At 41.3% G+C, this 27,819-nt stretch overlaps 1 protein-coding gene across 1 annotated transcript in view; it reads right to left on the bottom strand.

Moving 5' to 3' along the window:
- The window catches only part of RASGRP1 (RAS guanyl releasing protein 1), a gene marked incomplete at its 5' end in the record, with an annotated part of 71,646 nt that overhangs the window by 8,740 nt on the left and 35,087 nt on the right, over positions 1 to 27,819 (bottom strand). Inside the window, 12 exons of the mRNA XM_084629782.1 lie at positions 5,279 to 5,425; positions 6,109 to 6,145; positions 6,853 to 6,997; positions 7,926 to 8,035; positions 10,419 to 10,523; positions 12,358 to 12,438; positions 17,289 to 17,564; positions 18,117 to 18,233; positions 18,910 to 19,083; positions 23,029 to 23,182; positions 24,262 to 24,393; positions 25,953 to 26,023. Coding sequence (XP_084485908.1) covers positions 5,279 to 5,425; positions 6,109 to 6,145; positions 6,853 to 6,997; positions 7,926 to 8,035; positions 10,419 to 10,523; positions 12,358 to 12,438; positions 17,289 to 17,564; positions 18,117 to 18,233; positions 18,910 to 19,083; positions 23,029 to 23,182; positions 24,262 to 24,393; positions 25,953 to 26,023 — 1,549 coding nt within the window. The remainder of the gene's footprint in view (positions 1 to 5,278; positions 5,426 to 6,108; positions 6,146 to 6,852; positions 6,998 to 7,925; positions 8,036 to 10,418; positions 10,524 to 12,357; positions 12,439 to 17,288; positions 17,565 to 18,116; positions 18,234 to 18,909; positions 19,084 to 23,028; positions 23,183 to 24,261; positions 24,394 to 25,952; positions 26,024 to 27,819) is intronic.

The raw sequence follows: 27,819 nt of genomic DNA, 5'->3' as shown, positions 1-27,819 counted from the left end.
CATCATAGAAGTGTAAAACTGAAAGGGACGTCAATAGGTCATCTAGTCCTGTCCCCTGCACTCAAGGCAGGACTAAGTAATAATTAGACCATTCCTGACAGTGTGTTTGTCTAACCTGTTCTTAAAAACCTCCTGTGATGGAGATTCCATAACCTCCCTAGGCAGTTTATTCCAGTGCTTAACCATCCTGACAGTTAGGAAGTTTCTCCTAATGTCCAGCCTAAACTGCCCTTGCTGCAATTTAAGCCCATTGCTTCTTGTCCTATCCTCAGCAGTTAAGAACAATTTTCTCCCTCCTCCTTGCAACAACCTTTTATGTACTATGAATGAAAATGAAATAATACACACTAGAGAACTTCCTCCTAATAATTCCTGCAGCAGATCTTTTAGAAAACCATCCAATCTTGATTTTAAAATTACCACTGATGGAGAATGGTAAATTGTTCCAATGGTTCATTACCCTCACTGTTAAAAAAGTACACCTTACTTTCCCGTCTGAATTAGTCTAGCTTCAACTGCCAGCCATTCAATCATGTTATACCTCTTGTCTGCTTGATTGAAGAGCCCGTTATTAAATATTTGTTCCCCATGTAGGTACATAGAGAATGTAATCGAATTAGCCTTCTCTTTGTAAGCTAAGTAGATTGAGCTCTTTGCATCTGCCACTGCAAGGATGTTTTCTAATCTTTTAATCATTCTCTGGGCTCTTCTCTGAACCCTCTCCAATTTATCAACATCCCTCTTGAATTGTGGACTCCAGAACTGGACACAGTATTCCAGCAGTGGTCAGACCAGTGCCAAATACAAAGTAAAACAACCTCTCTACACCTGTACATACCCTTCCTTTCCCCGTGGCCTTGGGGAAAAAATCAGTCTGTGTGTTAACTTACCCCTCTAAAATTGGTACAATGAAATACTTCATTTTGCAGTGTCTTTCATGTAAGTGATCCCAGAATGGTTTGCAGAGTTAAACAACAGTTACAAAATGAAAGCAACAAATGAAAGCAGAGGGAGTGAGAAATGCCGATCATTAATATTGTTGTGATATCTATGTACTAATTATATGTAAAAAATTATGTCCTTTTGGTTTGTATCAAGGTGTAATTCCCCAGTAGAAGTGAAGAACTGGTTTTGCCAAACAAAGGCATGTATGTTCACGAGTCTGCCTAGGTTAATATGTAGATTAAGCACTGTAAGCCAAACACAAGGGGAGCTATATTTGCATTTCAAATCAGCAGAAGGATCTGAAGACAACTTGGAGGCATCACAATGGGTGGGGTGAAGGGGCAATTCTGACTGAGGGATCAAAACAATGAGTTTGGCTTTTTGCTTCTCCTTTTATTTCTCATTTTGGTATCCCCTTACTGAGGAAACCCCTTGAAGGGTGTTGCGATCATTATGAAAACTTGGGTCCTGGTTTTGACTGAAAACCAGCAGCTCTTTCATAACTGAATCCTTGGGAGAAGATCTACTTTATAAAACAGGAAAGGTAACTATTAATAAGTGTAGACCTTGGATTGCATTTTATGTTTTGTTTTATATGTGTAATCAGTTCTGTTTCCACTCATTATCCTGTATCAATATCTCTAAAATCATAATCTTTGATAATAAGCATAGAAATAGATTACACTGCTGTTGTGTTATAAAAGGATCACATCCTGAGATGTACCAGCCAAGCTGTTTGTACATTTTGCTTTGGGGACCGCTTACCTGATAATTATTGTGAGTGTCCAGTGAGAGGGACTGGACACTGCAGGGAGCACTCGGGGGTTAGCCCTAGCTGGCACAGAGAAGGCGAGCTCTGTGGAGGCTGGGAAATCCATGATTGTGGGACCAGAAGCTGTTGCTTTCAGGTAGGGTTGCCAACTTTCTTACTGAACAAAACAAAATCCCTGGCCCTGCTCCTTCTCCAAAGCCCCGCCCCACTAACTCCATCCCCCTCCCTCTGTCACTCGCTGTCCCCCACCCTCACTCGCTCATTTTCACTGGGCTGGAGAGGGTCCCTTTTCGACCACGTGTTCGGTTGAAAACTGGATACCTGGCAACCCTAGTTTCAGGAAGCTGACCCACAACAGACATGGACAAGACTGCTTCACAGTAAGGGCAGGTAGTGGCAAGGTGCCTCACAACCCTGCGAACCCCTGGGGTGCCACAAGAAGCAGAGTGGAAAAGAGAGGTCTTCCCGTGAGATTTGAAAAGGGTTGAAGAGCTGATCAGGTGAGAGATACAGGGGAGCCAGTCCAGATGGCAGAACTTCAGAGAAAACTTTCTCTTCAGGAGTGGCGCATGAATGGGATGTGAGAAGATGAGGCTCTGACTAGATGTGTGAACAGACAGGGGAAAAGGAAGGGAAAGAGGCAAGTCTGACTGCAGTAACTATGTGGGGCAAGCACTTGAGGTGAGAAATGGAGACAATGAGAACTTTTAAATGAACGGGGGAGTCAGTGAAGCTAATGAAGGATGCAGCTGTGGCTCTTTGTATCTGGGGCAAGATGGATGGCCATATCTGCATGTGTTACAGCCCTACATGTTCTGGAGGCTGGAGAGAGATGGGCCTGAGGGAGACCATAGAGCAGGTCAGTGAGAGCAGCCTGATAGCTTCCACGGCCAGAAGGGGCCCCTGTGATAATCTAGCCTGCCCTCCTTTATCACACAGGCCATAGAACTTCCCAAAAATAATTCCTAGTGCATATTGTTTAGAAAAACCTCCAGCCTTTTGTCATAAATATAAAGGGAAGGGTAAACCCCTTTAAAATCCCTCCTGGCCAGAGGAAAACTCCTCTCACCTGTAAAGGGTTAAGAAGCTAAAGGTAACCTCACTGGCACGTGACCAAAATGACCAATGAGGAGACAAGATACTTTCAAAAGCTGGGAGGAGGGAGAGAAACAAAGGGTCTGTCTGGCTGTCTATATGCTGCTTTTGTCGGGGATAGACCAGGAATGGAGTCTTAGAACTTTTAGTAAGTAATCTAGCTAGGTATGCGTTAGATTATGATTTCTTTAAATGGCTGAGAAAAGAATTGTGCTGAATAGAATAACTATTTCTGTCTGTGTATCTCTTTTGTAACTTAAGGCTTTGCCTAGAGGGATTCTCTGTGTTTTGAATCTAATTACCCTGTAAGGTATCTACCATCCTGATTTTACAGAGGGGATTTCTTTACTTCTATTTACTCCTATTTCTATTAAGTCTTCTTGTAAGAAAACTGAATGCTTTTTCATTGTTCTCAGATCCAAGGGTTTGGGTCTGTGGTCACCTATGCAAATTGGTGAGGCTTTTTATCCAACATTTCCCAGGAAAGGGGGGAGCAAGTGTTGGGAGGATTGTTCATTGTTCTTAAGATCCAAGGGTCTGGGTCTGTAGTCACCTAGGCAAATTGGTGAGGCTTTTTACCAAACCTTGTCCAGGAAGTGGGGTGCAAGTTTTGGGAAGTATTTGGGGGGAAAGACGTTTCCAAACAGCTCTTCCCCAGTAACCAGTATTTGTTTGGTGGTGGTAGCGGCAAAGGGTGGAATATTTTGTACCTTGGGGAAGTTTTGACCTAAGCTGGTAAAGATAAGCTTAGGAGGTTTTCATGCAGGTCCCCACATCTGTACCCTAGCGTTCAGAGTGGGGGAGGAACGTTGACACCTTTGTTTAAAGATTGCTAGCCATGGCGAATCCACCATAACCCTCAGTAAACTGTTCCAATGGTTAATTACCATCACTGTGAAACGTTTATATCTTTATATGGAGCCATGGGTGAGAACTCCCCCATCAGAGAAGTTGAGGCAGTGGTGTGCATGGGCAATGCCGGCGGTGTGGTTACAGGCAGATTTACAGACACAGGCGATGCGCAAAGAGCAGGAGAGCTCAAAGATGATGAGAGCGAATACCTTGGGGAAATCTGAGTCAAAAAAGAAACACTTCTTCTTTTGGATGCTTAACTTATTAAATCTGAGATTAAGCCATGTTTCCTGGATTGAAATAGGCAGGAAAGCATGGGCAGTTAATAAAGATCTGTACAACTGAGTATTAATGTAAGAGGGTTAGTGAAGGTTAAGGTGACCAAGAGGGAGTTTGAAATCACCTAGGGAAATGAAGAAAAGAATGTAATTATGGCTTTTAATTTTCTTGGTGCACTGATATGTACATGAGTTGATTTTAGAAACCCAGAAGCAAAACTTGAATTTAACTCTGAGCCACTTATTTAATATTGCAATTGCTTCCTGCCAAGTGGTAGAAACTAGAGCACACTGCAATCTGCTTGTCACAAGGTGGCACAATTAGTTAACACATCAGCCTTTCACTTCTAGATAGCTGGGCTCAGATCCTCTGAGTCACAGCTCAGAAAAGTTGGACAGCGTCTTGGCTCAGCTCTTGTGGGAATTTGTGCACGTCCTACAATTTCACACAACTGGAGGTCTCTGCTCAGGAAATGACCAGGCCTGAAATAATTAGCAATATTGTGAGCAGGAGAGGGATAGTGGTGGGTGCACCCAGACTTAGGTTTACTTATGTCTGGCTCTAGCCCCAGTCCAGACTTATACGGCGACCCCTCTGATACTAGTCAATATTGTTGTTAATGAATTGGTCCCTTCTGACCTAAATATCTATGAATCTATGAATTCTAGTGTTTATTAACTAATGCTATTCAATCATGGGAGGCGGGTATAAGCCTTCCCTGGCACAGCTCCCTGCTCTGCCCCTTCCCCGAGACCCCCGCCACTGCCTGGTGAGTCTCTCCTCTCCTTACCCCTGCACAGGTCCCCACTGCTTGCCATGTCCCTACTCTCCTCCCCCCAAGGCCTCTTCTCCACCCCCCTCTTCCCTGCAAGGCTGCCTGCACAGCCGCTGCGTCGCAACTCTCCTCCACCTCCTCCCCGCAAGACCCGGCCACCTGCCGCTCGCCGCATCCCTCCTCACCCACCCCCCCACCACCCCTGCAGGGACATGGAGGAGAGGAGGGATGCAGAGAGCTTGAGTCGTGGGGGCATCAGGGAAGAGGGGGTGGAGAAGAGGAGGGATGTGGAGATCTTGAGTGGCGGGGGCTTCGATGGGGAGGGGTAAGGGTAGGAGAAATGCGGCAGATGCTGGGGCCCTCACAAGGGAGGGGGCCTGGGCAGAGCAGGGGGGAGCATGGGCAGGGCTGCAGGTGGAAGATGCGGAACAGAGAGCTAGCCTCTCCTAGGGGAAGCTTCACATACCACCCAGGTATTCAATTAATCAACATGTTGGGGGAGGGGATAAAGGAGGGGTCCTATATGGCACTTTGATCTTAGATATCTGAACCTTCCTCACCATGGAATTGCTCTTTGACTCCTACAGGGCAGAGGCTAGAAGCGAGGGCTGAGGTCGGGCTGTTATCAGCAGTCATGCTTTTGGATCTTTTCTTGCACTCAAATACAACCAGGTCTTTGCATTGCTTGTGACAGTTCATTCCACAGTCTGTAAACAAGTAAAACAAGGTTTGCAGCATTTAGTGGTTTTGCTGCAGCATCTGAGATCCGTTCCCACACTGTATTACCTCCCCAGGAAACTGCAGAGGCCTTCTTACATGTTCTGTAAGGCATGGTATGAAACCACAAATGGATGGTAAATATACTCAACTGCATCCCTGTGCAATGTACCATTCAAACCCACTTTTATACTGAAGATATCCCACTAGCAAAAAACTCAGCCAAGCAGAACACATTAGAGTGGTACTGGCCCAGGTGGCTACTTAATATTGCATGGTCACACTGCCTTCTCCCTTGCAAAAGCCTGCAGGAGCGTATTCGGAGGAAGGAAAACCCTGCAAGATTTCCATTGTGGAGCTCCCCAAATAGTTCTGTTGGGAGCTGGGGTTTGCTTCGCTAGGAGTGTCCATTACAGATCCTGTAGGGATTTGCAGAGCACTAGGGCCATCCATTGTGAGGTCCTATGACTTCAAACTGGCTGAGGGCCACCTGCCCCTCTTCCAGATCTCAGGCCATGGCTTCCTCTGTCAGTAGACGCTCCTTAGGTGGGGGGGATTGAAGTGAGGCTATGGAAAAGATAATGTATCCTCAGGCTATACAACCTTATCATTAATTTCGCAGGGCACCTTTATAACTATGCATTCAGTCAACAGAAGAGGAAGTAGTAATTACCTTTGCATCTATATCCTTGTTTAATAACTCCCCAGAGCTGGAATTCAGACACAAAGGAAAAAAAGGCATATTTGTGTTAAGATATTTCATTGAATTTTGGCATGTCGGATGGCTCTCTCCAGGCACAAGAATGTGACAAAAGCCCACCCCTTTGTTTTGAAGCCTGATACTTTTTCTTGCCAGTCAATCATGTCTGCCGATCTGAAAAGAGGTCCCACAATTGGAGTAGCAGGGGTGTCACAAGTCATGTCTATTGTGCTTGTGTAAAGCCTAGTCTCCGGCTTGTGACACGCCTTCAGGAGCCATCACTAATGCATATCAGACATCACCCCATAACAGCATGATGCTGATCCCAGGAATCGGTCATCAGGGAGCAGCATAGTCAGCTTGCCCCGTCTTCCTTTGCTAAACAGGAAGCAGGCCCAGCTTCGCTCAGTGCTGGGCCAGTCCCAACAAACTCTGGGGGAGGGAGGTGCTAGGCTTTGAACCTTTTGCCTGACATTGATGCAGCTTGAAACAAGACTGCCTTGGCAGCCAGAAGAACACGAGGGAGAAGGAGCAACGTTAGAGAAGCAAAAACACCACCAAGGAGGGAAAAGGCTCCATTGAAACATGGTCAGTAACATTTAACATGTAAATTGTCCTAAGATTTCAATATTAAATGATAAATGTTTGCTTACTAGACAGAAGAAACATCGTTATGCTAATAGATGTTAATGTAATGTACTTAAAAAATAAGCTTACAAATCCAGCACAGTTGTCACAGAACGTAGGCTTTAGGTAAGTGGTCTCTTGGAAGTTGTGAGCAAAGCCAAGACCTAATTTAGAATAGATCGAGCTAGCCCTCATAAAGTAAGCTGTTATTTCATCCCTGCTAATCAGACCTTCCCTGCAAATAAACGAGAGAGATGGTTAATAGGGGCTCTGCTTTCCAGTAGCACAAGGAGAGTTAACTACATCTCCCCTCCCCCCCCCCCCAACAGCCGTAGATGTCAGAATTATTCAATAATCTGGCCATGGGTTCTACAGAAACTCATTTATGAATTAAAATGCAGTTTATACAACTAAACAAAATAGCTTCTTGTGAAGTGCAACCTCACAACACCTTCAGAACACTGTTCACAATTATCAAAACAAAGCAAAAAAAATGAAGCAAGGGAATAATTCCTTCCAACAGGAATTCACACTGTTCTTTACCATCTCTAATGTGGTGTTAGAAATGTGGTTTCCTCATAGGAGGAGGAAAAAGATACCACGCATTTCTGACAGAGTCAAATTTTAATTTTCTCTGCTTTCTAATTTTAATCCTTGGCAGGTCAGAGAAACTCCAAATGACCACAGCTGCATTTTTCTATATTTTTGAGGAACATTTTTTGGCTAACACACAAATCTGTTGTCATTTGATCAAAACACAGGTTTCACTGGTCTGTGCCAAACATATTTTATTTCTCTATATGGTCTTTAACAACGACAACAACAAAAGCCTGTTCTGAGACACAGTTTTACCTTAGAAAAATGTTCAATACAGTTAATGTTATTGAATATAATTCAATAAAAGATTCTTTAAGATATTACACTTCAATTTTCTTCAATCGGTCTAAGCAGAGTATTGGAGTCTCACAACAGACAACGGTTTGATTTTGCTGCAGGGGGGTGAGGTCATTTGCAACTAACTCAGAAGGTGCTTTTGTGAGTTACGTTTCCACTTTCATTTTGGGAGAGAGGAAGGTGATTTTAACATCTCTTATGACAACAACTATCTGTTAAGAAGCTCACATGCAGAAACAGATGTAAAAATGAGGTTCACAGACACACACCTGTCCTTGTCCATGACACAAAATGAGAATGGAAAGCTGGCTGCAATCTTTTCAAATTCTTCCTGAGAAATGTATCCATCCTGATCATGGTCATAATTTTTGAAGACAGACTGGATAAGATAATAATAGAGGAAATTATAATGAAGTCGGACAACTTACTTATCACCTTTTTTGGGGAAAAAATTAAGTTCAAAATATATTAGCATCCCAGACAAAAACATGTATTGCTTCTGAGTCATTCAGTGTAAAATAAACTTTAATGGTTTTCTTTAAAACAGTGCAAGGACCTTTCTTGCTGCCTGCCCTGCTTAAGTCTATAGAACCATCGTAAATTCTGGATTGATGTCAAAACCCAAAGGTAAATTCTAAACAACATGGACCAAATTCTGTACTGCTCCATAGTGTGTGCAATCCCACTGCCTGGATATGGTGGTACTTCCCTTCCACAAATCCCTTTGTTTTTCACACTCAGCCCCTTTCTCCCCTCTCTAAGCCACTATGGCCAGGTCCACACACAAAGGTTGCACCACTGTAGCCCTCTTTATTAAAGTGGGATTAGGTGTGTGCGCATGCATACACCATCTCCCAGAGCTAGATCTCTGTAGTTAAACCAAAATAGTTGCTCAGCCTATTTTATCAGGGCAACTCTACATTGGAGGGAGTGTTAAATCAATGGAGTAACACCGTAGACACAGTTTCATTAATATAGCGTCATCAATTCAAGTAATTCTCCCACTTCTAGCCTACACTGCAGCAGTGACTGATGCACTGAGGGGTGGTGACTTTTCTGCACTCCCTATCTAGTCATCAGCTTGTCCCAAAGTCACTCTGACTTTAAGATGTTTTACAAACTCCCAAGAGCCCCATTTGCAAGCCACTAGAACGCCAAACCTTTCAGAGCATTCCTGGGTTCACCAAAGGGGCTATATTGCCTAGCACATTTGCCTAGACCTGAAGTTAAGAGAATTGACTTCCTTGCTGTCTGGGGCAAGAAGCATGTGTAAACAGAGCTCAGAAACTCTCACCCGAAACAAGGTCATCTGCCAGTACCTGTGATACAAGAGGGCAGCTCTGAGCTCAGGAGCTTCCTTCCGATTCTTAGTGCCTGCTGCCTTTGTTATTTGAAACCAGGCAGAAACAGCTATGGGGGAGGGCAGAAGTGTCCTTCCCTTCTCTATATCTCCATAGCTCCTCTACACGAACTACTGGCCATTTCCCCTGCTTTCTCTGCTTGGTGTTTTCTGCCTTCTCCCACACAACATCACCTGCCACCCTCTCAGTTTGGGCTGCCAGGCCCCCACTGCCTCTGTCTCCTAGTTCCCTCCTTTAAAATGTTCACTATAATCCCTTCCATGCCAACAAGGCTGTGCGACCCCAGTGATGTCTGCACCTGTGCAAGTGCAATGGTGTGAATGCACTCAATCAAAATACTTGGATCGATATAACTACTCCAATATAACTAGCACCTGCGCAACTTATATGTGTAGACAAGCCAAAAGTTACCTTCTCTCTTGTAGGCCCCCAACTCAGCAAAGTACTTACGCACATGCTTAACTCTGAGATCATGGGCAGCCCAGCGACATCCGTGGGACTGCCCACATACTTAAGTGCCTGGCTGAATTAAGGCCATTTCTGCAACCCTTGCGCCCACTGAATAACACCACTGACGTTCATGTGACTGCTTGGATCTATTAAGTATAAGGGTTGCAGAATCTGGTCCTAACTCTTAACTTTGAAAAGTTCCTCTAGCTCATGACAAATTCTTTTTATCAAGCAATTTGTGAAAACACATGTGAAACACTGGCAGGGACCTTGGGTCATGAATCCTGGTCTATAGGGCTCTTTGGAGTTATCTGGTTCCACCCTGCACTTCAGAGCCCTACTAACTCTTGTCAGAATCGAAGCTGAACACAGCCAGAGGGCCCCAGTCCTGGAAGCTTGATTGGTTCAAAGTCCTATTTAAACCCAGCACAGGAACAGGAAGATGTCTATACAACTGGGATCCATCTTGCTATAGACTGTGTGCTTCTGCTCCCCGGCTTGACTTTCTGGTATCCTGACCTGGCCCAACTCTGGTTCCTGATCTCTGGTTTGGCTCTCAAGCTTGTCTCCTGACCCTGCCTGCCTCCTGACATTTGACTCTTGGTTCACCCTCTGACTTTCTGGTATATAACCTGGCCTGATTCTTGCTTTGACCACTCAGTCAGACAGCCCATACCCCAGTCGTGACAAACACTCTGTATCAAAATAAACTTTAGCAAACAATGAGTGTGTGTTGCAGTTTAAGCAGCAGTGCAGTTAGTTGATACCCCTGATGGGACGACAGCTACTATAATGAAATTGTGCTTTCAAAAAATGCAATGGTTTTAACATGGTTTGCAAATAGACTCAGCACAGGTTTGAAGATGTCTGGTTTTCAGTATGCAGCTTCTCATTACATATCTTATCATATACAGGAGGTAATCAAACATACATGGTAAAATGGCCACTTACATCAACCATTCTCTGAACGTGCTTGCTGATTGTCTTTGGATCAGGTTTTGGAGCTATGCCTGAGGCCCAGTCTGCAACTACCGGTGGTTTGGAAGGTGTCAAAGGCTAAAATGAACATTATAGAAACTTCTTACCATCTCATCAAGTATTTTCAATAACCAAGTTCTTTCCTTTGTCTAACAGAAGAATAAGAATGGCTAGCCAGGTGTAGATCAGTGGCCCAGTTGGTCCAGTATCCTGTCTCTGACAGTGGTCAGAGGGGAATGTCTTCACTGAGCTATCCACAGTGGTACTTAGGTCTTTTCCCTAAGTTATTACAGTTAATTCAGAGCCCAATAAGGTAGGTGAGTAGTTCTGCCAAGGTGCAGTTCTTTGCTGTTTCTTCCCAACACAAACGAATCCACCACCATGGCTGTCTGTTCATCCATCCTTATTGGCTACCGCTGCAATTCCTTACATGATTTTTCAGTCTTGATTAGTCTAAAAAATTGTGTCATCTGCAAATTTTGCTACTTCATTTTTCACCCCCTGCTCCAGCTCAGTGAGTATATATTGCACAACACCTGTCTTAGTATGGAGCCTGTGCCATCCTGTTAAACTACTGACCATTTAACTCTTCTTTTCTATCCGAGTTTCTGCTTCCTGACAATACTATGTATCCCACCCCATGACTATTCAATTTACTTACTAGCCTTTTGTGAAGGACTTTGTCAAAGGCGTTTTGAACTGTCAATTAGTGAGGCACAATTTTCCTTTATAACAGATGGTTAGTCTCTATGATATCATGAACACTTTTAATTTTTATTGTTTCTACCTATTTACCAAGAACAGCAGTAATTTCCCCATGGCTACTACATTCAGTCCTATGCATTTTGATTAACAGTAGATCAGTTTCATGCAATGTAAGGGTGACCTTAAAAGCCCCTCAATGCATAATGGCAAAGAGATCACTGTCATATATAAGCAACTGCTATCAGGCCTGACAGACTCACTAAACCTAACACATTGCTGTCATGGTACTTATCTGTAAAGAATGTTGTGTAAGGTGTCAGTTGAAAAAACTTATATCACGCTGGTCATCACAATCACTGTGTGATGTATGTGTGGGTAACCATTACACAGTTGAGTATATACTGAAAATATGTTCAAACCAGGCAGGGCTGATAAGCAAGGTTTTCCTAGACAATGGAATGTTGATTTATCTGTCTGCCTAGGTCTCAGATGTCAGTCGAGCCTGGTAAAAGCCAAAAACAAAGCAAGCACATTAAGTCAATAGGAAAAGCAAAGGGAAGGCTCTTCCAGGGGGTTGGGCACTGGGGTGCACCAAGTGTTACCTGCTAGGCAAAGTAAGGGCTGGCAGAGTCCTAAGGCATTTGTTTGGCTGGCTAACCAACTGGGGTGGCAGGGTGTTGTCAGTTGGTTTAGCATCTGCAAATCTCTCTTTTGTAAAGGCAGAGGGCTAACAAGGTGACTGACAGTTCTGGATGCCTTGAGAGAGTGTCACAGTAAGCAGCTTTCTTTTCGGTGTTTATTAAAAAAATTGAAAAATAAAAATATAAAAATGCCTTGGGGTAGATTACTGGAATTGTTAGAGGCCTGTTGCTTTAGAGGAATTAGAGTTCGCTATCAATGGGGCAACTCATGGGCCTGATGTCTCCACTCATGCTGATATAAATCAGGAGTAACTCCATATATTTCAAATACATCATTTGAAATAAATGGAGTTACACTGGTATCATAAGAGTGAGAGGAGACGCAAGCCTGTATACAGAGTTGTTATTACTATTCTGGTTCACTAACATGCTGTTGTTCGTAACAACAATATACCACAAACACATCAGTGTCTTTAATGAGCCGTAGGCTAAACCCAAGTGTCTACCAAGGATGAAATGTATATTGCTGTTAAATCATTTTGTTAAGGTTCTGGAAAGGCTCTTACTGCAGCTCGGTTGGTTCTTGGCTCTCGTGCATATGATAGTTCATATATTTCATCTTCAGTGTAGTAAAGATCAAGTGACAGCTGAAAATAAACATAGAACTGGATTAGTCTCTAAGCAGTTGCTGTTATTCCGTGGATTTACTTGTTTCTAATGCACCTACACCTTGCTGGTGAATTAACTGTTAATTAAGGCTGTGCTACAAAACCATACATTTGGGGGAACATGCATTCAAAGTCTAGGTGCTGGCAGCAATTTGAAATGGGCACATTTCCAAATGCAAATCTGTTGTTCCCATTGCCTAAGAAATGAACGCAAGTACAATCAGATATTGGCAGTGTGAGTTAATAAGTGACCCGATAACAGTCTGTTGTCCCCATGACATTACGATGGGGGTTCTATCACATCCACGAGAGATGTCTGCTTGTCTGCACTTATAATTCAAATTCTATTTTGGTAGATTTGTCTTTAATAGCTACCCAAGAAGTTTAGGGCAAAATTAGGTTTCTGTGCAACAAAATTATTTTTCAATATTTTAATTATTTAGAATTAATTTCAGTAAAGATTTTATTCAAGCATGACCCACACAAATGTAACTGTAAAGAAAGAAGTAGTCTAACTAGCCTCTCTGAATTGACATGGCTCCTATAGAGTTCAGTGACACCTTCTCCCTCCTCCCCCAACTCCCACAAAAAGAGAAAAGTTATCTAAGCCGTACAGGTAATTTTTAGCACTATTGCGATATCCACAAATTCAAGGAAGTCATTCCCAAGAACTATTGAGTTTCTTGCTGAGTTGGTTATTTGTGGATGTGGTATGGTATCTCTTTTGGTTTCCATATGCTCAGCAGAGTCTGGGAAGCCATTTTTAATTGAAAAAAGAAAAGGAGTACTTGTGGCACCTTAGAGACTAACAAATTTATTTGAGCATAAGCTTTCGTGAGCTACAGCTCACTTCATCAGATGCATTCTGTAGCTCACGAAAGCTTATGCTCAAATAAATTTGTTAGTCTCTAAGGTGCCACAAGTCCTCCTGTTCTTTTTGTGAATACAGACTAACACGGCTGCTACTCTGAAACCCATTTTTAACTGGTTTCTCAGAGGGAGAGGCTGTGCTCTCTACCTATGAGTGGCCTGTTAAGAAAGTCAGAAGAATACCTAACCCCTCTCGATAAGTCTGTATCCAGCAGGCAGTCGCTTAGAACATTTTACACTATTATAATTCAAACAGTTATGCAGAAGTGCTGCTATTGCTTGATACGTCTCATATGCGACTGCATTTTTGCAAGGAAAATAAGTGGTTTCCACTCCACTGTAGGCTCACCATATGGAGTTCCTGTGGTTATTATTGCCCAGACACTGCAGTATTTGTTTAGCTATACCTGAGATTTGAGTCTCACGTTATTACACTACCTTTTACAAGGAAATAATCTCTTTGGAAAGACCAAAATTCTGTTGTCGCATCGCACAAAGGCCAAGTGTCAGTTCTGTGTATTTCTGGAAGAGTCCTCCACTCCCAAAGGCTGCTAAACCCAACCCTCTGGAATTCCCTCAATTTTTACTTTCTGGGAATTGTTTTATGGGATAGACTCATCTAATGTAAGTTTCACCAACAGATATTTCTGAGCAAGTGTAGAGGGCCAGGAGCAGTAGTGGTGGCGATGAGGCTATTGTAGGGTGAGGATTCACTCTTGTGAGATGGTCTTTATCCAAGAACAACGATCCTGAGTCTTGTAGTCCAGTGATCATGGGAACTGTAAGCTGCTAACAAAGCATGTTTGGTATAAAAGGTCTTTCCTCAGTATGGGAGAGATCAGAGAGATGGTAGCTACTTCTGTGAGCCTCTCTGTCCAGGAGGAGACTAGATGAGGGTAGGGGTGCTGATCTTGTCAAAGAGAAAGGGGCTTAAGGAAGAAGACTGGAGAGCAGCTGAGCAAAGGACCATTTGGCAGGGCTACAGGAAGACTGAGCAAGCCCCTCCAATAGAGGGAAGAAAAGTGTCCACTCAGACCCTGATGAAGAAGCTGTAGCCTAGTGTCTGGGTTTTCCCTCCTTTTTGACTATTTTTGTGGACCCTGGAAGGGGGTAATTTTTTGGGTCATGTGCGGGGCTAACCCAACCAACCAACAGGGGACACTGGGATGCAGACTAAATCTGATAATGGTGGAAGTTGAACTGCACTATCATAGCCCTCAAACAGCATCAGCAAGGGTCCATCACTGGACATGGAGAACCCGACACAGGAACTGAAGGAAGCGGCACATAGCTTCATTGCTATTACTCTTCACCTCAGTTTATGCTGCTGTCAGCCTGAAATCTGCTGTTTCAACATCTTGAATTCATCAAACCCAGCTGGGATCATAAACAGTGGGTAAGTACATGCCAGAGCCAGAAGATGGAGTTGCTTATTCATAGTGAGAATCCTGGTGCTACCACCATTAATTTTAGAAGGAGGCTGTTATTGCACCTGGATGAGATAGAATTTTTTTTTTAAAAAAGCTTGCCTACACCCCCTTTTGCCTCGGTTTCTGCAAATATTCCAGCAAATAAGCTTAGTGTCAGGAAGTTCTTGCAAATAACTGATTCTCAGCTGGTATTACATAATTTTCACAGGTTTCAGAGTAGCAGCCGTGTTAGTCTGTATTCGCAAAAAGAAAAGGAGGACTTGTGGCACCTTAGAGACTAACCAATTTATTAGAGCATAAGCTTTCGTGAGCTACAGCTCACTTCCTCAGATGCATATAATTTTCACAGGAAGTGAATTTGGAACTCTTGCATACAAATTAATGCTATAAAGCTGATTCTAGGAGTTATGCTTATGTAAGCGACAAAGGAATGTGTGTACAGGTCCCCCACTGTAACCAATCGAGAGCTTCAGCAGCTCATGCCCTTAGCTCTAGAGGTCCCTAGTTCAATTCCCGCTGTACCAGCCAAGATGGTGTCTCTCATACTTGTATAAGCAGGGCCCAGAAATATAGCATGTGACATGTCCAAACAAAACTGAACAAGGCTGCTCAAGTTTCTGATTTCAAATATATGCAAAAAACCACTTGAACAACCTACAGATCAAGAAATATTACTGCAGTAGTTGTAGTGATAATTTCAAATAACCTATAAATCTTAAACTGGTTTCTGGCAATTCAAAACAACAAGCTAATTTTGTCAAATAATATTTTCATTATGAATTAGTCACTCCTCCCTGCAATTACCACCACCTCTTCAAACTGACATGTCTGCTGATGCAAAAGCAGGTGACTAAAGGCAATGGGAAGGAGTAGGATGGAGGCCGATGTGAGCCTGGGGAAGGAATAGGCTAACCCCAGGCCCTGCAATGCTGGAGAGAAGCTACTATTGTCAGGTCTTCTTACAACAAACCCAGAGTAATGTACATCTGATACAGAGAGTCATAAAACACCCACCATTTTCAAGGCTTTGCACTGAAATTGTGAATGACTGCAGTTGTATACGTAAAATTATTTTTGCTCAAATGTTATGGAAAATAAGAAAGTTTAGGGACATAATCACTTTAAACAAGGTATTAAAAGCTTTTTTATTTTTATTTTTTTGGAGGGGTGGGGCTGGGGGAAATTCAGTACGTAGCAAGGCTCTGTAGGAAAACCTGACGGACTATGGTCCTGATTCAGTAACACAGGTGTTTTACTTCGAGCACATGGTAGTCTCAGTGGTAGAGCTACTCATGTGCTTAAAGTTAAGTACGTATTTAATTGTTTTGCTGAAACAGGGTCTGTAAGCTGAAAGCAAAACTGGGCCATCTTGTTCAATTGCAACCTGCTAAAAATAAACAGCACAATTTGGGAAAAGTAAGTACGTATCAAAAATTCTTCATAGTTTGATAATACTCTAGGAGCAACTAGAATCATAGACTCGTAGGACTGAAAGGGACCTCGAGAGATCATCTAGTCCAGTCCCCTGCACTCATGGCAGAACTAAGTATTATTTAGACCATCCTCTAACCTGCTAACTTGCTCTTAAAGATGTCCAATGATGGAGAACCTTCCTGGGCAAATTATTCCAGTGCTTAACCACCCTGACAGTCAGGAAGCTTTTCCTAATGTCCTACCTAAACCGCCCTTGCAGAAATTTAAGCCCATTGCTTCTTGTCCTATCCTCAGAGGTTAAGGAGAACAATTTTTCTCTGTCCTCCTTGTAACAACCTTTTATGTATTTGAAAACTGTTATGTACCTCCCTCAATCTTCTCTTCTCCAACTAAACAAACCCAACTTTTAAAATCTTCCCACATAGGTCATGTTTTCTAGACCTTTACTCTTTTTTGACTAAAACAATGATATTGAGACACACCCCCAACTCTAATTTAATTTGGAGAGCATCCCTGCAGAACTAGTAACATTGTCCTGGCAGAGATATTCCATAAACACAGGCTAATTCCAGACAATCTTTGCTGGTACCATACAGCAGCTTCACAAAGAAAAGTAAAATATTCCTCAGAACTGAGGTACCTTTATCCCAACAGCATCTTATGATGCCTCCCCATTCTCACGTTGAAGCAGCTACTACCTGTAACAGGCACAGCAAACCCCTCCAGCATGCCTGAAGACTTTTATAAGATCTTCTATCTTTCCAGGAGTATCTGGGGAGTAAAGGCAGCTCTGCCCCTAGTTAGTGCCTCCTTAGTGAAGGTGTGCAGGCCGTGCTTGCTAATGTAGAATGTCTCCATTCCTTCCTATAGAAATTACCCCAAGGAGACTACCAAACAGCCTGTATTATCAAATACCTTTTCCTATAGCCCGTGTCCTCACCGGGAGTACTGTGTAACCCCTACTGTACCTGAAAAACCTTAGCTATTTTGTTTTCATATTAGCTGTAGCAAAGTATATATTTAGCTTTAAATGCTTGAGAAATGCATGAAAAGCTGTTCAAAATAGGCATTGTTTCTGTGATCTTAGAGACCTACCGTGAGCAGATGAACAAGATCCTTATTAGCTTCTAAGGGAGGTGCCATCTCCTGGAGTTGTATCAGTTCATTTATGTGGTTATACAGAGACTGCAGTTTATGCACATTAATTTTTTGGTCCTCTAAGTAATTTGGTATGGCCTCATAAAGGGAGATCAGGTCCTTCAAGTGGACCCCAAGGATCGGGATCTTAAAGTTAGTGCACTCATTGTAGGCACGTCGATAACTGTCATAGTTCCTATAAGATGAGAGCAGTTCTGTCATTTCATTAAACACCTAAAGAAAATAAACAAAGTAGCAAAATTAATCGCATTTTCTGTGTTCATGATTTTATTCATGTGAACATATTTGTCTCTTCAGATGGTATAGAGACAGCCCATGTTATTGTTCACTGACGTGTTTTTATCCTCCAGAAAGCCAAGCCAAGATTTACAAAACAAAACAGAAGGAAGTAAGCCTAAAGGTCTAAATCTTCTGGCTTCAAATGAAACCTAGTTTACAACTGCTTACACAAATGTTACTGCCATTTAATAATATTTTAAAAAGCAATCCACCAATTTTTTCAGATTCTGAACCTCTTAATCCCTCAGATTTTAGCTTCACAAATTAAGATTATTTTTAATTAGGTATCCTTAAAAATACAGCCTCAAGTCATCAATTCCCCATCTTTCCCCAACCGCACTTCCATCACCACATATTTGGAATCTTTTAATCTGTAAATGTAATTGGGGGGAAAAATAAAAATTGTTTGCCTGAAGGTTGTCCAATCTGTATTACTTGATGTTATCTAAACTGTACGTTTATGATACTGAGGACAGTGATACTGACCTTGTTGACCTCATGAGGAACATAAGAACTTGTTTCCTTGAGTCTGGAGATAGAGCTGTGACAGAGACCTCCTATCACTGCCATTAAAGTATTGAAATTCTGCAACTGGTGGAGCTTCTGTATTGACAAACAATATCAATTACTTAAAGTTTGAAGTTGTGAAATGTATACATCCAAACTATGCTTTCCTTTTTAGCTGGGGCCTAGGTACTGTTGGTTCTACGGAGTTCCTAAAAATGTCCTTTGTAGCACATCATTCTTGGTTACCATTTTTAAACAATCTTACTCCATTTTTATACTCAAGTAGTGTTCTCATTTGTTGGAGTGCTGTGTGAGCTCTTCCTTTATACAAAAAGCCTTTTTATTCTACAAGCAGAGAGCATCTCCAAAGGACACCTCTCTTCAGTGCAAAGGTAAGATTTTAACATTGTTCAATGTTCCTGTTCAGGAGAATCTTGAGCATCTTCTCTTTATCAGTAATTCACTGGCAAATACGGTCTCTAAATAGTGACACCTCTGGAAGGTTAAGGAAAAGTATTGAGTGGTTCAAAAGGAAGTCTAGCTGCTTTGGGCAAACGGGTCTGTAATATGGGTCTCAAGGGAGAGACCTACTGCAGTTGAAAATAAGGTGATGCTCGATCATTTGGTATAAAAATAGAGACCACTGCCAACTCTCCTTCCCAGCTGACCCCACTGGAGAGTACAAGTAGTGGTGAAGAAGGAATAATTAAAGGGCTGACAGTTTCAAAGAAAGGACATATGACGAACCCAAAAAGGTCAAAGTGAAACTGACCTGTGCAACATGAATAAACTTGATGAATACTTCAGCCCGAAGCTGTGGTGTTGGCCTACTGAGTACCATTAGCTGTACCCATTGGGAGATACCATTACAAAGAGCAATGGACCTTTCCATTGTTGGATTCTCCTTTACGCAGCTGTTTACAATGTAATTCTGGTAATCTGAGAACTAAAAAACAAAAACAAGTTAAACCTCATCCAGACTTTGTATATTCCATGAAGCCTGTGTGCAGATATAGATCTTCTTACTAAATAAAATACAGTGACGTGTTATATATTTTATATTTATATCTATAGGGCGGAAATCTTCCCCCATTCCTAAGCACTTCTCAGCACAGGGAGGTAGAGCAGCTTCAGTCTGGGAGCCAGGTGATGCTCCCCAAATGACCTTATGCCACTGTCAGATATAGGTAGCAAAGCTCCGTTCCACCATGTTCCTATCCTGTTCCCCCAGCATGCAATAATGCCGAAGATGAAAGGAGGACTGCTGGCGCAACAGGAAGCTATACCTCTGACAACTTGACACCAGTTGAGATTTCTCTTACATAAGGGGAATTCTCCCTACTGGCCACCTCTGGCCAAAATATGTCCACTTCACATTGCCTGAGTGGCAAAAAGTGGCTGTGATGAACCAAAGAATCCAGCTCATAATCTGTACTATGTACTATTCATGAAATGGAATGGTGGTGGAATTCTATCTCAATGCTTCCAATGTTTCACCTTCCTCTGCTGTGCTTGAAGGCAGACAAAGTGACAGGTATGTTGTCTTTTTATTTAGAGCTGTTAGTAAGCAGCAAGCATCTTTTGAATTAGGATCTCTCAAAGGGAGGTTCTTGTGGGGTATGTAAGTGATCATGATTTAGAATGCTAGTGCCCAGCAACTTCTGACTTCTACTGTTAGTGAAAACAAATTGAGTTTTCTTCTATGCACCCATTCCAAAGGAAATTGACTGATGTGAATTAACTAAATATTACAGCGGCAAAGAGTCCTGTGGCACCTTATAGACTAACAGACGTATTGGAGCATAAGCTTTCGTGGGTGAATACCTACTTCATTGGATGCATGTAGTGGAAATTTCCAGAAGCAGGTATAAATATTCAAGCAAGAATCAGGCTAGGGATAATAAGGTTAGTTCAAACATCCTCCCTGATTGAACAATTCTGACTTATTAAATTTTATTTTATACCAAGTGGAAAATTAATTTCTCTAGTAAGCCTATAAGAACAGAAACTAGAAGAGACGGATCTGTAACAAAAAGTAGTAAATTGTCAGCTCATCAAGATGCTTTATGTTCCCTACAGCCTCTTTCTTATTTTTTTTCTTTTTTTTTTAAACTAATAAGAGCTATCAGCCATTCAAAATCCATGTAAAAAAGCAGAGATGACAACAGACAACCTTGGTTTGTTCCCCTTGCTAAATTAAAAATGGAATAGATTTTAACACTAATAAGCAGAGTTGTCTGTGAGATTACAGAGTGTTCACATCCATTGTTTGAATTTTGGACCAAAGCCAGATTTGGCAACAAGATGGAACCCAAGCAGCCACTCTACAGAGCTGGATAATTTTTCAGTATTTAACTATATAAATTATTGTCTTTGTATTGGTTTCAGTACAATAATGAATACATTTGATTAGATTATCTTGGTTACCAGAAGTTCTCCCTTCTGGAAAAGTCCAGAAGGCTTCCCTATAATGTTGGGCACATTTTTATATAATGTATTAGACAAGCTTTCAGAAGAATGTTGGTGTCTGAATTATTATTAAGGTTATTTAACAAGGTTGCAATGGAAAGTAATTTTGCACAGAGCGAATAAACATACCTTTTCATCTCCGACTTGTATTTGCACTAAGAACAAACACAGTTCATCTGCCCCAAACTGAACAAGACAAAGGCTGAGTGAAACAACTGAAAACAGCATAGACTCATAGATGGCCAATGTGAGAGATCTGAGTTCAAAGGTCGTTTTGTCCTTGCTCTAGCTTGCAACATTGGAGCAATGATGTTTTCAGATTGGAGCATTTGAATATCAGTCATTCATCAGCCTCCCTTAGTATCTTTTTTAGATAATTATGGAGGGGGATCTATTAACAATCCTGTTACAAGGTTGCATCCCACAACTAGATAGGAAAAGGAGTGGAATTCAAATGGCAAAATTGCGGCCCAGAATGCTGGGGACATTGCAGTGGTGAAATATCATAGACCTGATTTCTGAGTACTTGGGTATTTTTTGTAAAATGGAAACCACCGTAAGTCTTGTAACACCATTAAACGGCGTTCACCAGTACACTGTCCTAAAAAAACTCTCATTCTCTGTAAGCGTCTCCTTAGGTTCAAATGGCTTAACCTATATAGGTCCTAAATCTCGAAATAGCTATCACACCCTACGAACAAACACATGTGTTATCCCACCATTCTGTAACAATTCCATCAAACTCAAAAGCTCAGCTCTTTTAACCAGTGATTTTGCAATGGTAATATCTTGTTCACACTGGACATGCTCAGAGAATTAAACACTGACATTAACACATTTGGATGGAATGACTAGAAATTAAAGCCAGACAAATTCAAATGAGAAATACAGGGTTTTGTTTGTTTTTTTTGGGGGGGAGGGGGGGGGTAGAGAAATACAGTTGTCCGGAGGTGGGCTTCCCCCTGAAAAAAAAACCCCAGTGAGGGTAATTAACCTTTGGAACAAACTACCAAGAGAAGTGGTGGATTCTCTCTCTCAGTATAAAAACTGAATGCCTTTTTTGGAAGATATGCTATAGTCAGACACAAGCTCCTGGACACAATACAGGAAATACTGGATGAACATTAACGATTTGATGGTAACTTCTAGCCTTAGAATGAATTAATGTACGAATAGTTACTCTCATGTTACCATTATATCATCTAATTTGCATAGTCTCAGCCATAACAGGGACAAAGATTAGGCTACTATAGTAGGGAGGCATTCTGCAAGGAGTTAAATAATCACATTGTTTAATGGATAAAGCATTTTCTTTTCCTAACCAAGTCCCAGTGAACTAATTTTTTATCTCAGATTATCACTAGTAAAGTATGCAGGAACCTATGTTACACAGCTAAGTAACTGGCTGAGAACTATGAGGGAACCAAGACTCTGTGCATCATACTTGTTATTCCCATTAATCATTAATTAGTGTCTGCACAGAGTTTTGAAAATGTTAAGCATTATGTAATCATTAAGTATTATTACTGCCTACAGGTAGGACCCTATGCATAAATGCGTGACTTCAGTCCTAAGGCTGTTAGATTTTAACTAACACATGAGGAGTCACGTACCTGGAGCTTAAAATAAAGTGCACTGCTGCATGACTAGGAGAGGTTTTTTTGCAATCTGTTCAACATCCCTCTAACTGCAAAACTTACACTTCAGATTCTAGTGCTACCATCCAAAAGATGAGTCTCTTTGTTCTTTTAGCTGTGCATCTTATCTCAGCAGCTTTAAAACCAGTATTGTACATATTTCCGGGGTGGGGAAAGGAGCAACTATACCCACTGCCCCTCCTTGCTGCTTTGAACCTGCTGTGCACTCTTTTGTTTGACACACAAAGAATACCAAACCATACTGGCCTTTTCTTTAGTGTGACAAAGAAAAAAAAAGACAGTCAGGTACAGCCCCCATTGGCCTGTTTAAAACAAAGTGTTACTTCAATATTTAAGGGGTTTCAGGGCTCTTCAGGAGCCCTTGTAAAGAAGTGCTGCAGCACCCCTCTGCTGTCATAGTGGAGTGAGTACCCCAGGGAGACAATCAGGCAGCCTAGCTCCTGTAGTGCTTTGCTCTCCCCATTCTCCAGTCTCCCTCACCACCACCTCTCTCCCCTCCCCGCAATGCCACTTGCATCAGCTTAAACACTGTTTTGAGTGAAAGGACATGGCTTGTTCCTCAACCTCTCCTTCCTGATTCAATCTACTATCTGAATATAAGGAGGATCAAAACTCTCTGCCTTGTCCACTGCTAGCTCCCCCAACCCAATACACGCACTTTTTGTAAAGACAAAGTAAGGATCATGATGAAAGTGAGTCCAACTGCATGCACAGAAGGTTAGTTGTTTTGTTCTGTTTTTCCTAGCCAAAAGCTGATCACTTACTGATATTCTTCGGAAGGACTTAAATTCAAGGTAGGTGAGGTGGTCTGATAGCTCTTCCGGCTCTAGATGATCAAAGAGAAGTGAGACTTTCCTTTTCTTACTGGTGTTGGGCTTTATCCGCTGTGTAAGCTTTCGGGACCAATCCCGGGAATTTCTTTTTATAAAAAATAGGAAAAAGTTTACATGAAAATGGAGGTTGCTTTTTGCAGGAAAACTAATTTACATTTCCCCCAAAACAAAACTGTATCAGTTGCATGATTTATTGCAGCTGAAAACCAATGAATGATTTGAATTTCAAAAGAACAATTTCTTTATATTCATTATGAATGATGGACATTATGACATATGCAGTGTACTTGTAGCCATGTTGGTCCCAGGATATTAGAGAGACATGGTGGGTGAGGTAGTATCTTTTACTGGAAGTTGGTCCAATAAAAGATATTATGACAACAGTCCTGTTGAATGCTTTTAGCTTGCATTTTAAAAGTACTCTTTAAAGATAGTAAAATTACATTATGAAATAGAATACAGCCATAGTGATATCTCCTCAGCATTGCTGTGTTTAACTCTCTCCAGTTTGCTGTATCCATTGAATCAAATCCCAGTCCCATTAAAGTCAATGGGATTCAGTGGCAACAGGATTTGGTCTGTCCATTATGCCTTAGTTATTCTCAGGAGAGAGCCACGTGAGAGATAGCCCCTGTGCACTTTATTTTTCTAGGTGTATCCTTGACCAGATAATAAGACCAGCAACAACACATAAAATAACATTAGGAATTAGACATAATGAAATGAACCCTATATTGTCTTCCTAGTGATTTGAACTTTGGCTTTTAAAAAGTTCACTGTTTTACCCCATGTACACTCTGAGTAAAATGTGTTCTCCTTTTTCACTGCGCTTTCAAGGAATTAAGTCTTTCAAAATCTTAAAGTCTTCTGTGTGCCTTAAAGTGAAGTTTACCCTGTTCAGAGGATTGGCACAAGATCTCCGCAACAATTTAGTTAAACTTAAGCCATATTTTGAGAGCTTTAATAGGACAAATTGTCACATGCTGGCCCTTTGCACAGGGGTAAATTTCACGCTCAGTAAACTGAGATCTTTTGCACATAGCTAATATAGGACACTTGGAAATATTCCTAATCTAGCTATTGGAGATGGGTTACTATTATTTTAGGGAAGTGAGATGGTAATATTGTTTTGTTTTCCAAACAAATTAAAACCTTGACACTCACATTTGAGTTGTGTCAATTAGGCGACAGTGTAACTCCTCACCATTAGCTCTCACCAATTTCTGAAATTCCTCCATGGTGTTAGTTAGACTAGAATCCATTTTGAACATGATCCAGAACTCTGTTATCCAATACCTATTGTAAATGGAAAATACAATAATAAAATAGAGAATTTTGCTGGTTATTTGTGTAATTGAAACACCAGTAATGCTGCAAGGCAAACATCCAGTCTGGTTTATAACTGCTATGCTCTTTTGGTCATTCAGATTTTAAATTTTGCTTCAAAGTACCTTCTCCAAAGTACACTGTTCTATCAAATAGAGAGTTTATAATGCAAGAATCAAACACTTGTATTGACACTACCAACTCTCTCTTATTGCTTTGTAATGATTGTGTATGTGACAAACTTCAACGTATCTGATCATCTCAACATATTATCTACACATACATATATATCAAACAACACAGTGAGCTGGCTCAGTGCTCAGACCTTTAAATATATTGGGCAGATCCTCAGCTTGTGTAAATCAGTGTAGCTCCACTGGCTTCAATGAAGCTACACAGATTTACACGAGCCAAGGATCTAGCCTGTTACTTTTTCTTTATATGGTGCTTATCTGTACCGCCAAATTCTACAACAAACTCATAATTTCTTGAAATCACTTAGTTTGACAGTGAAGGCAATGCCTCGTTCTAGGATTATTTTTGTTTATTATATATTGGGTGGGGGAATGGAAACCCGCCACCCACAAATAAATAGAAATCTTTTTGGGTGATACAGTTTAAATTGATATATACAAGGTATTTCCTGAGAAACAGTGCCTTGTACATAAGGTGGTCAGATTGCATGTATTATGTCTCATTATTCCATTCAGCTTATTTGGCTTGTAAGCCAGGCACACACACAACCTGGGTTTTCTCTAATAAATGGACATGTGTACTCTCCTCTAGGTGTGTGCATTTGTGAATTTTACATGTGCACAATTTGAAAATTCCATAATGTCCTGTAAAATACTGAACCATTCTGCACTAATGAAGTACCCCTTTTTGAGATAGTAAAATGGTCATTATTAAAAAGCCGACATTTGCCAGCATCTACCATTTATTTCTTGGTCTAAGTACTGATGAAAGTATTAGTGCTATGCAAAAACTGTTGGCAAATGCTGACTCTCTAATAAAAACATTCTTTAAACTAAAATATCAACCATTAAATTAAATGTAATAGAAGGAAAAAGGAAATAATTTCCTAGGGTAACACTGCAATTGATTAAGAACAACTCCTTATTGAATGCATATAGCCCAATTATTCAACATTGCTTTATTTGAAAGAGAAAACTGTATGGTAACATAGGGCCCAATTCAACCAGCTGCTGATCACTCTCCACTTTCAGTGATGTCAATACAAGTTGAGGGTGCTGAGGTTTTTGGATGCTCAGGGTCGTAATTATGCACCCGTAACAGGGAGCTGAATTCATCCATTGATTTTAATGGATTTGTGGGCCATTGTGCAGAGATTTGTGCAAGTAAAACTTTAAGGAAGGCTGTGGAAGATCATTCCTCTTTTGAATGCTAACTTAAGAAATGCAAAGTCACTCTTATTTGTGGCACCACATGACCAGCCTGAACAATAATAGCGAGCATGACATTGTATCACTTATTTTATTTCACAGATACACGATGCAAAAAATTCTTACCTTACAAAATAGCATATCTTTACACAAAGCCCAGAAGATTTCTTTTCTAAAGCATCCAGATATGTAGAGAACTGTTAAGGAAAACATGGCAGTTCACCCACGATCTGAGACTTGACACGTTCAGCATTTCTTGGGGCCTGATCCAATGCTCACTGATTGAAGCTAGTGGGAACTTTTCCATTGCCTTCTGTGGACATTGGATCAGGGCTCTGATGCATATTATTCTTCTGAAATCATTAGTGAAAGACAGATATAAATAGGACAGTTATAAATAACACTGACGTATTTCACCAAGTGCTGAGAGGTGTTAAGTAGTTAAATGAACCTTTGCTTTTCAGTTTGCTTCTTGGTAATTTTATTCCTAGTTTTCATTAGGACTTATCCATTCATACAGCTTGTTAAAGTATGAAACAAAAGGTTATAAAATAGTACTAAATTCATCACGGACCATTTTTATGGAGAACTGCCTGTAACTGTTGTGATTTACCAAAGATAATGCTGGAGAGAAATATTTCTGAAGTGTGAAATTTATATTAACTGCAGAGAGAACATTTATTTTTATTCTATAAACGGTAATTTACATATAGAATCATAGAATATTAGGGTTGGAAGAGACCTCAAGAAGTCATTTAGTCCAATCCCCTGCGCAAAGTAGGACCAACGCCAACTAAATCATCCCAACCACGGCTTTGTCAAGCCGGCCCTTAAAAACCTCTAAGGATGGAGATTCCACCACCTGCATAGGTAACCCATTCCAGTGCTTCACCACCCTCATAGTTAAATAGTGTTTCCTAATATCCAACCTAGACCTCCCCCACTGCAACTTGAGACCACCTCCCCCAGTGCTTCTTATTCTGTCATCTGCCACCACTGAGAATAGCCTAGCTCCATCCTCTTTGGAACCCCACTTCAGGTAGTTGAAGGCTGCTATCAAATCCCCCCTCACTCTTCTCTCCTGCAGACTAATAAGCCCAGTTCCCTCAGCCTCTCCTCATAAATCATGTGCCCCAGCCCCCGCCCCCAATCATTTTTATTGCCCTCCGCTGGACTCTCTCCAATTTGTCCACTTCCCTTCTGTAGTGGGGGGACCAAAACTGGATGCAATACTCCATGTGTGGCCTCACCAGTGCTGAATAGAGGGGAATAATTACTTCCCTCAATCTGCTGGCAATGCTCCTACTAATACAGCCATGGTATACATGGAAGATCAGTTCAGGAAAAATATGGGCATTATGGATATTTTTCTCCTGCAGATCTTTTATGCATCTCTTTACGAGGTATTGTGCACCTATTCAAAGAAGATAATTTACAGACTGTCAGAGGGCCAGATCAATCTAAATGGGACTCAGATCTTCTGCAAATTGACCAGAGCTGGTCATGTATTTTTGAGAGATGAAGAGTGGTGGAACTGCAAATTTGAAGGCAACTTCAAAAACCTCAAAGCCCAGATTAGCTGATCCATTCAAATCTGCTTTACTCCACCACTGACTTTGCAAATACATATATCTGGCTGGAAAGTCTGTGTGTGTGGAATTTAAAAATTGACAAGTGAATTACTTCCCTGACTGCAGAAAACCCAAGTTCCATAGGGAAGATGTAAACAATTATTTTGTTCCATTATTAAAAAAAATGATCAGAAAGGAGTGGGGACTCTCAGCCACAGCTTGAAGTGAATTTGAACCCAACTCCTATTTATTGAGGATTGAGGCCTCTATAATTGATCACATGGTATATTTGGGTTGGTGCGGAATCAAGTCCCCTTTGTTTCTACTATTGTAGAGCAAAACCCCTTCACTTTAATATATCTATATCTATCTATCTTATTTACAGGTGACTGACATAATTTTGCCTTCACTTACAAAGGTGC

This window comes from Lepidochelys olivacea (assembly GCF_965140295.1).
Source record: "Lepidochelys olivacea isolate rLepOli2 genome assembly, chromosome: 6".
Taxonomy (NCBI): domain Eukaryota; kingdom Metazoa; phylum Chordata; order Testudines; family Cheloniidae; genus Lepidochelys; species Lepidochelys olivacea.
Note: the sequence above shows the minus strand (reverse complement) of the source record. Positions and strands in the feature narration are given on the sequence as shown.